Source organism: Macaca fascicularis, chromosome 16 (genome assembly GCF_037993035.2).
Source record: "Macaca fascicularis isolate 582-1 chromosome 16, T2T-MFA8v1.1".
Classification (NCBI taxonomy): domain Eukaryota; kingdom Metazoa; phylum Chordata; class Mammalia; order Primates; family Cercopithecidae; genus Macaca; species Macaca fascicularis.
The window spans coordinates 61,361,428-61,373,614 of NC_088390.1; the positions used below are offsets into that span (position 1 = coordinate 61,361,428).

At 46.0% G+C, this 12,187-nt stretch overlaps 1 protein-coding gene and 1 long non-coding RNA gene across 9 annotated transcripts in view; one reads left to right on the top strand and one right to left on the bottom strand.

The window, feature by feature from the left end:
- WIPF2 (WAS/WASL interacting protein family member 2) overlaps positions 1 to 6,711 on the top strand; it is a 69,256-nt gene extending 62,545 nt beyond the window's left edge. For all 8 annotated transcript variants that reach the window (XM_065531533.2, XM_045375982.3, XM_074019556.1 and 5 more), the window contains 2 exons: positions 1,210 to 1,311; positions 2,291 to 6,711. In XM_065531533.2, the coding sequence (XP_065387605.1) occupies positions 1,210 to 1,311; positions 2,291 to 2,331 (143 nt within the window). In that variant the 3' untranslated portion in view covers positions 2,332 to 6,711. The remainder of the gene's footprint in view (positions 1 to 1,209; positions 1,312 to 2,290) is intronic.
- LOC135967699 (uncharacterized) lies at positions 4,479 to 11,926 on the bottom strand. The gene is made up of 2 exons (XR_010581874.2): positions 11,777 to 11,926; positions 4,479 to 7,166 (listed from the first exon to the last, which is right to left on the bottom strand). It is a non-coding gene; the product is annotated as an uncharacterized lncRNA (long non-coding RNA).
- Between the last annotated feature and the right edge of the window lie 261 nt (positions 11,927 to 12,187).

Consider the following 12,187-nt stretch of genomic DNA (forward strand, 5'->3'; position numbering starts at 1 on the left):
ATGGTTGCTGTCTTTACCCCCTGTCCTCCATGTTCTGTTCTATTCCTATTAGGCATGCCAGGGTTTTTGCTTTTAAAGATATATCCTTATTGTAGAAACCTTTGGGATGTGATCAAGCCACACTTACAGAAAATTTGAGCCTTCTTATCGAGGGGCCATAGAAAATAGGAGTAGAAGCCATGTTGGCTGTCCCAACTATGTAAGTGAAGGTAACATGGGCTGAAAGGGAATTATCTGCTCATATCTCTCACTAGCCATAGACAAATATTCCCATTTTAAATTAATTTCTACTGATTTCTGGATTTAGATCAGTTGTTTTGCCATGGCGACAGTCCCTAAGATGTTATTAAAACACAGAATCGGCTGGGCCTGGTGGCTCACACCTGTAATCCCAGCACTTTGGGAGGCCGAGGAAGGTGGATCACCTGGGGTCAGGAGTTCAAGGCTAGCCTGGCCAATATGGTGAAACCCTGTCTCTACTAAAATTACAAAAATTAGCCAGGTGTGGTGGTGCACGCCTGTAATCCCAGGGATGCTGAGCAGGAGAATTGCTTGAACCTGGGAGGTGGAGGTTGCAGTGAGCCAAGATCACGCCACCGCACCTCAGCCTGGGCAACAGAGTGAGACTCCATCTCAAAAAAAAAATTTCTTTCTGCTAATTCAGAAAGAATTATATTTCTTCCTGCTACCATGCAAACAACTGGGCTCCTGTCCTGTTCTGTGTCTGACTTGATGGAAAGGTTTAAAGAATCGGCTCAGGCTAGGCACGGTGGCTCACACCTATAATCCCAGCACTTTGGGAGGTCAGGTGGGCAGATTGAGCTCAGGAGTTCGAGACTAGCCTGGGCAATATGGCGAAACCCCGTCTCTACTAAAAATACAAAAAACTAGCCGGGCGAGGTGGTGGGCACCACTGCACTCCAGTCTGGGTGACAGAGTGAGAGTGTTAAAAATATATATATATATATAAAAAATGAGCTCAAAGATGCACTACTTAGTACAGAGAGGTTTCGAATACATGCTCTGTGCATGCAAGGCGCGTGGGGTGATGCTGCTGCTGTTCTCAGGGTCGTTAGTTTGGTGGCGCAGTAGGTCTTCACGGTACCTCAGAGTGCCTGAGAGATTAGTAAGTGGGGAGGGTTGAAGTGGTCAGAGGCCTTGGGAGCACAAGCAAGGATGATAGGAATTAATATTCTGTTCTTTTTGCAGATGATTTTGAGTCAAAGTATTCCTTCCATCCAGTAGAAGACTTTCCTGCTCCAGAAGAATATAAACACTTTCAGAGGATATATCCCAGCAAAACAAACCGAGGTGAGAATAATAAAAAAGTTTTTCCATAATTGCATAAAATGTAGAATTTGTGTGTTTTCTTGAGTTACAATTTGCTTCTCTCTGGACGCAGTGGCTCACACCTATAATCCCAGCACTTTGGGAGGCCGAGGTGGACGGATGACAAGATCAGGAATTCGAGACCAGCCTGACCAACATAGTGAAATCCTGTCTCTACTAAAAATACAAAATTAGTCTGGGCGCGGTGGCTCACCCCTGTAATCCCAGCACTTTGGGAGGCTGAGGCAGGCGGATCATGAGGTCAGGAGATCAAGACCATCCTGGCTAACACAGTGAAACCCCATCTCTACTAAAAATACAAAAAATTAGCCAGGTGTGGTGGCAGGTGCCTGTAGTCTCAGCTACTCGGGAGGCCAAGGCAGGAAAACTGTTTAAACCCAGGAGGTGGAGGTTGCAGTGAGCCAAGATCACGCTACTGTACTCTAGCCTGGGCGACAGAGAGAGACTCCGTCTCAAAAAAAAAAAAAAAATTGCTTCTTGTCATCTTCATTGACTTTTTTTTTTTGAGATGGAGTCTCCCTCTCATCGCCCAGGCTGGAGTACAGTTCTTGGCTCAACCCAACCTCTGCCTCCCAGGTTCAAGTGATTCTCCTACCTAAGCCTCCCAAGTAGCTAGGATTATAGGCATGTGCTACCATGCCTGGATTATTTTTGTAATTTTAGTAGAGACTGGGTTTTGCCTTGTTGGCCAGGCTGGTCTCAAACTCCTGACCTCAGGTGATCCACCTGCCTTGGCCTCCCAAAGTGCTGGTATTACAGGCGTGAGCCACTGTACCTGGCCTCTCATCTTCATTTTCTTAAGCAAAACAACAATAAAACTTAGTCCCCAGATTTTAAAGATTAGCTTAAAGAACCTGTCTTTCATTTTAGAAATGTGTGGGTTGTTCCGATTCTGGTGGGTGACCTGTATGTGTGTGGTTTTTATTTTGTTTTTTTTCAGCTGCCCGTGGAGCCCCACCTCTGCCACCCATTCTCAGGTGAAGCCTGGCTTGGTCCTGTTCCTCAGGAAAAGGATGGACCTTCTCTTCTTCTCAGATGGTCCCTTCCATTCCCCTGAAACCCGCATGAGAGCTCCTAACATGTTTCTCCAATGCAACCAACCCCTAGACTCCAAGTGTCCTCCCAGCTCACCTCCATCTATGCATCTCGTCTCTGGATTTGGTGATCAGACTCTTTATATTGACAGTAGGATCTCAAACCCTGCATCCATCCTTCCTCCAGCAAGCCCTGCTAAGCCACATGAGGAACAAGTTTCCGTGTCTCCTGCCTTCCTCTTGGGGAAAGGTGCCTTGTTGTGATGAATTAACTCACTGTTGGGGCAGGGTGGGGAATGGTACTCCTTCCTTCTCCTGTCCACGGTAGGGGAAGCTTGGCAGGTATATTATATTTCATCATTTAGGAGGCTGACATGACCAGGACTTATGGGTGGGAGGGGAGCATTTTTAGTGAAGCAAGAAAGGAGTTTGCCAAGAGGTGATCTGTTTTAAAGGTCATATTTGGAGAAAGGGCAAGGAATTGGGTCTGCTTTATTTTAGGGGTATTTTGTTTTTGTTCTTACCTGCTGCCTGCCCCCACCACCCCAGGGATAAATTGGATATAAACACTAAATACTAATCAGTTGAACTTAACATTTAATAAAAAGAGAGGGTGAAATAAACTGAGGACCATTTTAGAACTAGTCAGTTCTCTGCAGCAAAGGGACCAGGAGCCATTTGAACCCTCTGGGACCCCTCACCCCACTGCTTCACGGTGCTAGGCTGAGGGATGTTTTTCCTCCCCCTTACCACCCATGCCCTTGAAGGAAATGTCACTTTTTGTGGAGGGCATCATTCATTCCTGATTCACAAACCCCAAAAACCTCTGGTGGGAGAGAGGAAGATAGGGCATGGGCCTAGGCCTTAACCTCAATCTTGAGTCTGCCTCAGTCTTTTCTGACTGGCCCCGAAGTTGTCAGTGGCTCTTTCTGTCCTTCAGCCCCTGGAAGGTGCTCCAGGATAACAAAGAAGGGCAGGTTGAAGCCCCTCATGGAAGGAACTGGCTTTGTGGCGCTGCAAAGGACTTTTAAGTCCTGCATGTACTGAAGTTCACAGCCCACCTGACTGAGCAGACTCTTCCTGTTCCTTTCTCTACCACCCTTGCCTTCCCAGGACTGCACGATTTAACACAGCAGAGTACAGAAGGGTGAAGAAGTGAGCAGAGGCTTATGAGGATATTCAGATACTCCTCTATGCCAGGAAGCACAAAGACTTTGTTGAGTTTTGCCTCAGTTCAGTAGATCTTCCTTGGCAGCCAGCCATAGGTTGTTTCTTTGTCTTCCAGATCCCAAAGAGCACAGAGAAAAATGGAGGTCCCCAGTCTAGGTAGGAACTGTCGTTGGCTGATTGGATGAGGACTTCTTTTTTTCCAACAGCAGGATGGGGCTTCTGGGCTTGACACACCAGATGCTTTGGTTTTCTACAACTGTTGCTACGTGTAGAGGCTGTTCAGAGCGTGGCATGAGAGCAAGGAGACCATGGCTACTCTTTGAAATGGATGGGGAAAATTAGCTTAAAAATTTAATCACACACATCACAGGCTTAAACTGTCTTAGGGACCTTTCCAGTTGATTGGATTACAGGCTAGAGATCTGTGCATGGTGTCAGGTGAAACCCAAGTCTCCCCAGTGCTAGGTGAGGGAGGGCTCAGCAGGGGTAATGTGTATGGGGTCTGCTGTCCTTTGCCATCCCCTAGACCACATTAACTCTGGGACAGACCATGATTAGGTCTGTCACCAAACTTTTCCCAATAATTTTTTATATATCATTCCTCTTTCTAATCTGTTAGCAGTTATCTCCCAGAAGTATCCCTAGCATCCTTAAGTAAACAGAACTGCCGGACCTGGTGGCTTACGCCTGTAATCTCAGCAATCTGGGAGGCCAAGGCGGGTGGATCACCTGAAGTCAGAAGTTCGAGACCAGCCTGTCCAACATGGCGAAACCCTGTTTCTACTAAAAATACAAAAATTAGCTGGGCATGATGGCACGTGCCTGTAGTCCCAGCTACTGGGGAGGCTGAGGCATGAGAATCGCTTGAACCCAGGAGGCGGAGGTTGCAGTGAGTAGAGATGGTGCCACTGCGCTCCAGCCTGGGTGACAGAGTGAAACTCCGTCTCAAAAAACAAACAAAAAAACAGAACTGAGAGAGGGGATGCTAGTGGAGGGAAAAGGAGAGAGTATAAGAATTCATACTGCAGCAGAGTTCCAGGGCAGATACTGACAAGTGACTAAACTTTGACTGTGAAGTCTTCCCATTTATTTTTGAAATGGGAGTCGATGCCTTTTGTACGTTATCAAAGTGTCTTTTTTTTTTTCCCTCCTTTACTCACACAGAGCATCAAAATATCACGAGTAAAGCCAAACCTCCGTTTTTCACTGGGGCTGATACCTTCCTCCCCATGGCCCGCTGCCCCTCAAATTCCTCAGCACTTGGACTGTGTCACATGGATATTGATTGTGTACTTGTTGTCTCCGCCTCATGCAAAAAGGCCTGGGTCTAGATCTAGTCAGATGGGTTTTTTTCAGAGCATGTTGATGATACAACACCTGTTTCAATGTCTTTGCCTTATACATTATTTGGTCCCGCTGTTAATAATAGATTTATTACTATGTATATTTACTATTGAAGATGGGAATGTGATCTGCATAGTTATCGGTCTACTTTCTATGTTGTAAAAAGCTTCTAATATGGGGTTTAAGGTGGGCTGGCTACAAGAACACTAAAACTCCTCACCTTTTAAACTGCTCTTTTTATCTGCTTGTGGGAATGTCGTCTCTTCCATGGAAGATTGGGTGGTCTCATGTTGAGGCTGTTGCCCAGTCCCATTAACTCCCTTGTCCCCCCGCAGAAGGAAGAGACATTTCCCAGCTAAGCACCAGGAAGCTGTGTTAAAAGCCCTTGTATGGGTTTGGTTTTGTGATGTTCTTCCCTAATGGGAAAAACTTTATAGTTGTTTCTTACTGCCCTGTGTGGGAAGCAGGGCGGTGGCCTCCAGGCTTTTAAATGAGCTAGATGTCCCTCTTCCCCTTCTCTGGTCACTGAACCTGGACCAAAGCACTTTGATATTCCAGGTGTGATTTTCTCTGTCATGGGATTTGCTCCAGCTGCAGAGCCCCATCATTTTCACAGCCTAGGCCAACAGAGTGAGAACCTAGGGCTACCCTAGCTGATGGATGTGAGGCTGCTGTCTCCAGGAGCTCATCCCAGCCCTGCTAACTGGCAGCGGCAAGGATACTCGTCACCGGCCATTGCACTGGGGAACTGCCTCACCCCATGGCTTCCCAACTTGAAACCCAGATTTACCTCCAGGGAGAGGTGAGAAAAAAAGTTTAAATAGACTTGCTACAGAGCAACTCAGGGTTGGGGTGTGTTTTAATTCTCCTGATCACTTGAAATAATCTGTAGGCTGAGTGCTTATGGGGGTGGGAGAGAAGGGCGACTCCAGGGTCCTTCCCTTTTACGAAGCTCTGGGGGTGGAGTGTGGGCATCTGAGGCCCTATGATGGCACTACACTGAGCTGTCTATCCTTCTGGAAACCCATCCTGCAATCAACTGCAAATCAAATTCTTCACATTCCAGCTACAGTCTTTTTTTCCCCATTGAATCTCAGTCCCTGGCCATGTGGTCAAGGTGGCTTTCTGTTAAGCTATCCTAATTTTGGGAATGGGAGGGGAGAGAGGAGGGCCATTACAACTCTGCCTTGAAGGCTCATCTCTTCAAAACAAAACAAAACTACAACCACCATCAAAACCACATGAAAAAAAAAAAAAAAAGATTAACTGAAGGGAGGGTTTGGTTCCATTCAACTCCACATTCATTGTGCCTTTACTTGTGTTAGATTTCTGTGCTTTCTTCCTCTCCCTCTTTGAAGCAATTAAAATCTTCCTTGATAACTGCTGTTTCTTTCTACTCTTGTTTCTGGCAACTTGGTGGGTTCCTTCCCTAGTTGTCTTAAATCTCATTCCACTGGTGGCAAGAGGGGGCCTAGCCTTCTTTTCTCATGTCTAATCTTTGTCCTTTCTCATGGTGCCCTGCATGGAAGTCACAGTCAACACTGAATAAATGACTAGAATGACATGTGTGCGTGCGTGTGTGTGTGTGTGTGTGCGCGCATCTGTCTGTATGTGGATCAATTTCTTTTGGAAAATAATTTATTGTATGATTTATTTTGGAGTTATATTCTGATTACAGTGCTCCCTCTCCCAAATAGCATTGATTTGTTTCCCCCCTCTAAAATGTATAATCTGGTCTCAGGTTGGATTCTTTGGTACATTTCTTTCTTCTGGATGCCGTGCAGTGTAATTAAACCTTGCTTAAAAACAAAAAGTGAAAAATGTGTACTCTTGTGTGGAATACCGCCTCAAGTGGTGGCACAGAGAGGGGAGAAAACCTTTGCCTCATAATTTGGGTAAATGTAGTGGTTTGATTCCAGGTCTTTTGAAAAGGTAGATCTGCTGACTTGGGCAGACTCATCTACAGCTTCCTGAGGGTCTTCTCTCCTCCCCTCCAGCTGTATTTTGAAAATTACAGTTCTAGTTGGCCGGGCGTGATGGTCCAGCGCCTGTAATCCCAGCACTTCGGGAGGCCAAGGTGGGTGGATCACTTAAGGTCAGGAGTTCGAGACCAGCTTGGCCAACATGGTGAAACCCCGTCTCTACTGCAAATACAGAAATTAGCCGGTGTCGTAGCGCATGCCTGTAGTCCCAGCTACTCGAGAAGCCGAGGCAGGAGAATCGCTTGAACCCAGGAGGCAGAGGTTGCACTGAGCTGAGATCATGCCACTGCACTCAAAAAAAAAAAAAAAAAAAAAAAAAATTACAGTTCTAGAGTTCTAGTTACCCTTCCTGGGAGATTCTGATAGACTTTATTTTATTATTTTTTATTATTTTTTATTATTTTTTTGAGACAGGATCTTGCTCTGGAGTGCAGTGGTGTGATCATAGCTCACTGCAGCCTCCAACTCCCAAGCTCAAGTGATCCTCCCACCTAAGCCTCCTGTGTAGCTGGGACCACAGGTGTGTAACTGTGCCTGGCTAATTTTGAAAATTTTATTGTAAAGATGAGGTCTCTCTATGTTGCTCAATCTGGTCTCAAATTCCTGGGCTCAAGTGATCGTCCCATTTCGGCTTCTCAAAGTGCTGGGATTACAGGCATGAGACACCACACCCAACCAGTCCTTGTTTTATATTTCTACCTAACTCCCCTTTGCGCATGATTTCAGGGAACCTAAGAGGCTTCCTGGCCTTGTGACCTTTTCCTTGAATCTCTTACAATTCTTTCTACCTGTGTTACACAGCAGATTCTCAAATTGAGGCTAAAGGAAAGAAGGGTGGGGACAAAGCATACAGAATGTGTGTATCTGTTTTTATATGGGTGTTGGCTGTTTTTCCTCACTGCTTTTTAAGCTGAATCTTAGCTGGTTTTCTTGAACTTTGCCTTTAGGTGTAAAAATTCAACCAGACACTCTCTCCTTACTGTGGTCAGCTGACATCATAACCACTAAGGCTTAATGAGCTTAACTTGCACTTTGATCACTAGCAAAGGTCTTGAAGTTATTTCTCTTCCTGATTCATAATGGGTGTGTGTATGAATCACTCTCACATAATTTAGATATAAAAACCTATGAGGATGAGGGAGGGAGGAGAGAAAAAAAGGACTCCTTTCATTTTCATCTGTACTTCCCAGATGGGCTGAATCCCTGATTATTTGACCCATCATTGTTATTAATATGGTTAATAAACTACTTGTTTATTGATTGAATTGTTCCTCCGATTTGAAATAGCCTGCAAATGGAGTTTGCCTAAATGACCTTCGACTTCCTAACCCTATAATTCATTCTGTCTTATTGTGATAGTATTGCTAGTACGTGTGTGTGTATGTCTACACACACACACAAAAGGATACCAGACAGGTTCTTCCAGTGTGATTTGATTCCTTATCCATGATACTGTGTATGAGTTAGCAGGTGATAAGGACACTAGTTTCCTCCCTCCATTACTGAGGCAGAGCTGCTTGCCATGAATGTGCCTCTTAAGTATTTCCCAACCCAATCTAACCATGAACTGAGTGACCCACTGGAAGGAAGCTGCCTGTCTCCAACTTCCTAGTACTCTGCAAAGAGAGGTAAAGGAACTGTGGAAAATGAACTAGAACTAGAAATATGTTAACCTCAGGATTCTGACTGCCCCAGAGGATAACTGGGGATATGCTTTGCCTCTGACATCACTGGAGCCCAGTCTGGATCGTTCTCACACATAATTGAATTCATTCTCCACTCCTAGGCGTAAGGGTGTGAGACTTAAAGGAGTATATGCTCTCCAGCCACAAGTGTTTATGCAAAGGGTAGATGTCCACTTGGCAAGAATGTCCTTTCCATTCCTTCAGCAAGCACTTATTGTACACTTTACTGTGTACCAGGCGTCTATGAAGATGAAAAGTCTTTTTTTGCCGGGCATGGTGGCTCATACCTGTAATTCTAGCACTTTGGGAGGCTGAGGCAGGTGGATCACCTGAGGTCAGGAGTTCGAGACCAGCCTGACCAATATGGTGAAACCCTGTCTCTACTAAAAATATGGGCGCCTGTAATCCCAGCTACTCAGGAGGCTGAGGCAGGAGGGTTGCTTGAACCCCGGGGCATGGGGGCGGCAGAGGTTGCAGTGAGCTGAGATTGCGCCACTGCACTCCAGCCTGGGTGACAGAGTGAGACTCCATGTCAAAAAAAAAAAATTTTTTTTTTTGTTTTTTCCAGTTTGGAGATGGGGTCTCGCTATGTTGCTCAGGCTGTCCTCAAACTAGGCTCAAGGGATCCTCCCACCTCAGCCTCCTGAGTAGCTGGAATTACAGATGCATGCCACTATGCAAGGCTAAGACATGGTCTTTGACTCCAAGGAACTCATAGTAGACTTCAGGATAACTACCAGGAGAAGCCTATGCAGGGTATTAAAAGGCTTTATGAGAGTTAGCCAGGGAAGATGGAAGGTGAGTGACATTCCAGACACAGGAAACAGCAAAAACAAACGCAAGAAACAAGAAGCAAGAAGCAAGAAACAATATGATGTGTACCCATCACGTTGCTGGAGGATCATTATTAGTGCAAAGGAAAAGCTTCAAGTAGATAACTTTTCAGTCCTGACATTCTGTGATTATTTGCCTGCTTCCACGGTGGTCATTTACGCCTGTAGGCTTTTCTTGGACCACTGCTATGTTTCCTGGTTTTTTTTTTTTTTTTTTTTGAGACGGAGTCTCGCTCTGTCGCCCAGGCTGGAGTGCAGTGGCGCTATCTCGGCTCACTGCAAGCTCCGCCTCCCGGGTTTACGCCATTCTCCTGCCTCAGCCTCCCGAGTAGCTGGGACTACAGGCGTCCGCCACCTCGCCCGGCTAATTTTTTTGTATTTTTAGTAGAGACGGGGTTTCATTGTGTTAGCCAGGATGGTCTCGATCTCCTGACCTCGTGATCCGCCCGTCTCGGCCTCCCAAAGTGCTGGGATTACAGGCTTGAGCCACCGCGCCCGGCCGTTTCCTGGTGTTTTCTTTCTTTTCCTTTTTTTTTTTTTTTCTTGAGGCAGACTCTTGCTCTCTCCCCCAGGCTGGAGTGCAGTGGCGTGGCCTGATCTGCGCTCAGTGCAAGCTCCACCTTCCGAGTTCACACCATTCTCCTGCCACAGCCTCCCAGGTAGCTGGAACTACAGGCGCCCGCCACCACCATGCCCGGCAAATTTTTGTATTTTAGTAGAGACGGGTTTCACTGTGTTAGCCAGGATGGTCTTGATCTCCTGACCTCATGATCCACCCGCCTCGGCCTCCCAAAGTGTGGGGATTACAGGCGTGAGCCACTGCACCCAGCCGTTTCCTGGTGTTTTCATAGGCTCCAATATGCATGCTAAGTACTCATAGCTGCCTCTGCTTTCTCCTTGTAACCGAGGTAGGTTGTTTACCATAACCACCCCTTAAACCTGGCTGTGCACACGTTACCATTTCAGGTTATTAAGGGCAATTCTTAGATGCCCATGTTATAAAAATATGAACAGTGAAGGTTGCTTCCTGAGTTCTGTTGTCCTACTAAGACATCAGAAATACCATCTAGTCCTTTTAAAATCTTCCATTGTGTCCAGGAGCGGTGGCTCACGCCTGTAATCCCAGCACTGTAGGAGGCTGAGGTGGGTGGATCACGAGGTCAGGAGTTTGAGATCAACCTGGCTACCATAGTGAAACCCCCTCTACTAAAAATACAAAAATTAGCCAGGCGTGGTGGCTCGTGCCTATAGTCCTGGCTACTCAGGAGGGTGAGGCAGGAGAATGGCTTGAACCCAGGAGGTGGAGCACTCCAGCATGAGTGACAGAATGAGATTCTGTCTCAGAAGAAGAAGAAAAAAAGCTTCCATTGTGTGGTAACTTTCTCCATTCCTGACAGCCCATTCTCTTCACTTTTGGAGTTTTCAGCTGCTAAAAAGCCTTCACAAAATGTACTCCACCATCTCTTCCTGTTTAGAATCTGAATCTGTCTAATCATCCCCCTATGATAACGTGGTCAAGAGTTTGATGTTCTGTCAGAGTTCAGAGTTAAAATTCTAGCTTTTCCACTTACTAGTTGTGTGACCTTGGGCAAGTTTTCTCAACTCCCCTCTACTGTAGTTCCCTCATTTGTAAAATGAAATAACACCAGCTTCGTGGGGGTGCTTGTGAAGATTAATAAGCTGATGTAGGTAAAATACTGAGCACAGTCCCTGGCATACACTTAAGCACTCAATATTGCCTCTCTTCATGAACTAGGTACCAATTAACTGATGATCGTAATATTGTTGCTTTCCTCTTTCTAGGCTTTATGGCTCTATTTTATTTGTTACTGAGAGGTAAAAGATAAATGTTTACCATCACCTAGAATTGGGTTCTGGCCTCGAAAGGAGCCTGAGGCTTAGATGAGTTATTGGCTTTGGAAGCTGGCCTCCAAATTACTGCGCTAATTTATATTTTTCATTAAAAACTCAGCTTGCCTCTTCTATATAGCTGTCTTCCCTGGCCCTGAAACCCTGGTGTTTCGCCATAAAAGATTTTAAAATTAAGGGGTCATGATTCTCTCCCCACGATGTGTGGATTAATGGTAAGAATGTGCACAGAACATAATATTCTTACGTTGAACGAAATAAAAGCAAAGATTTGGCTGTTTCTCATCTTTGAAGCACGAATCAAGAGATACTATGATGAAGCATAGTTTTTCTTTATATAGGTGTGTAGAACTTTACCAAAAAAATCACTAGTTCAGCCATCAGTAGATCTGGATCCTAGGCTTTTCGCTGTCACCAAGATGCTGTGACCTCTAACCTTGTATACAGGTTTGCTTTGTACCTTGCGAGGTTGAGCATTAGAGAATTAAGTAAAGTGCCTAGCATCATACCTGGTGCACAGAACCCAAAACGGTAGGTATCATGTAGCAGTTCTGAAAATCTAGCCCATCAGGATGATGCAAATGGGTGCGTTCGGCAGTGAGATGGGGAACCACATCTTGACACATCCAGTCGAAGGAAGAGCGCGGAAGTAGAGTCGCGCGGCAGCAAAGACTACGCCTCCCACCGTGCTTTGCGGCGGGGCCGGCCCGTCTTGCCCAGAATCGCCCTGCAGCGATCGCGCGTCTTTCCACCGAGGCCCCGGATGTAGAGTCCCTCCCACCCGTTCAGTGGTCATGGCCTCACAGTGACGCTAAGACTTGGGGCTCTCTCATTGGCTGTAACTCTTCTACTGGATTGGAAGCAAAAAAAGAGGCGGTGCACAAGGCGAACGGCGCCTGTGACTACAGCCAATCAGAAGC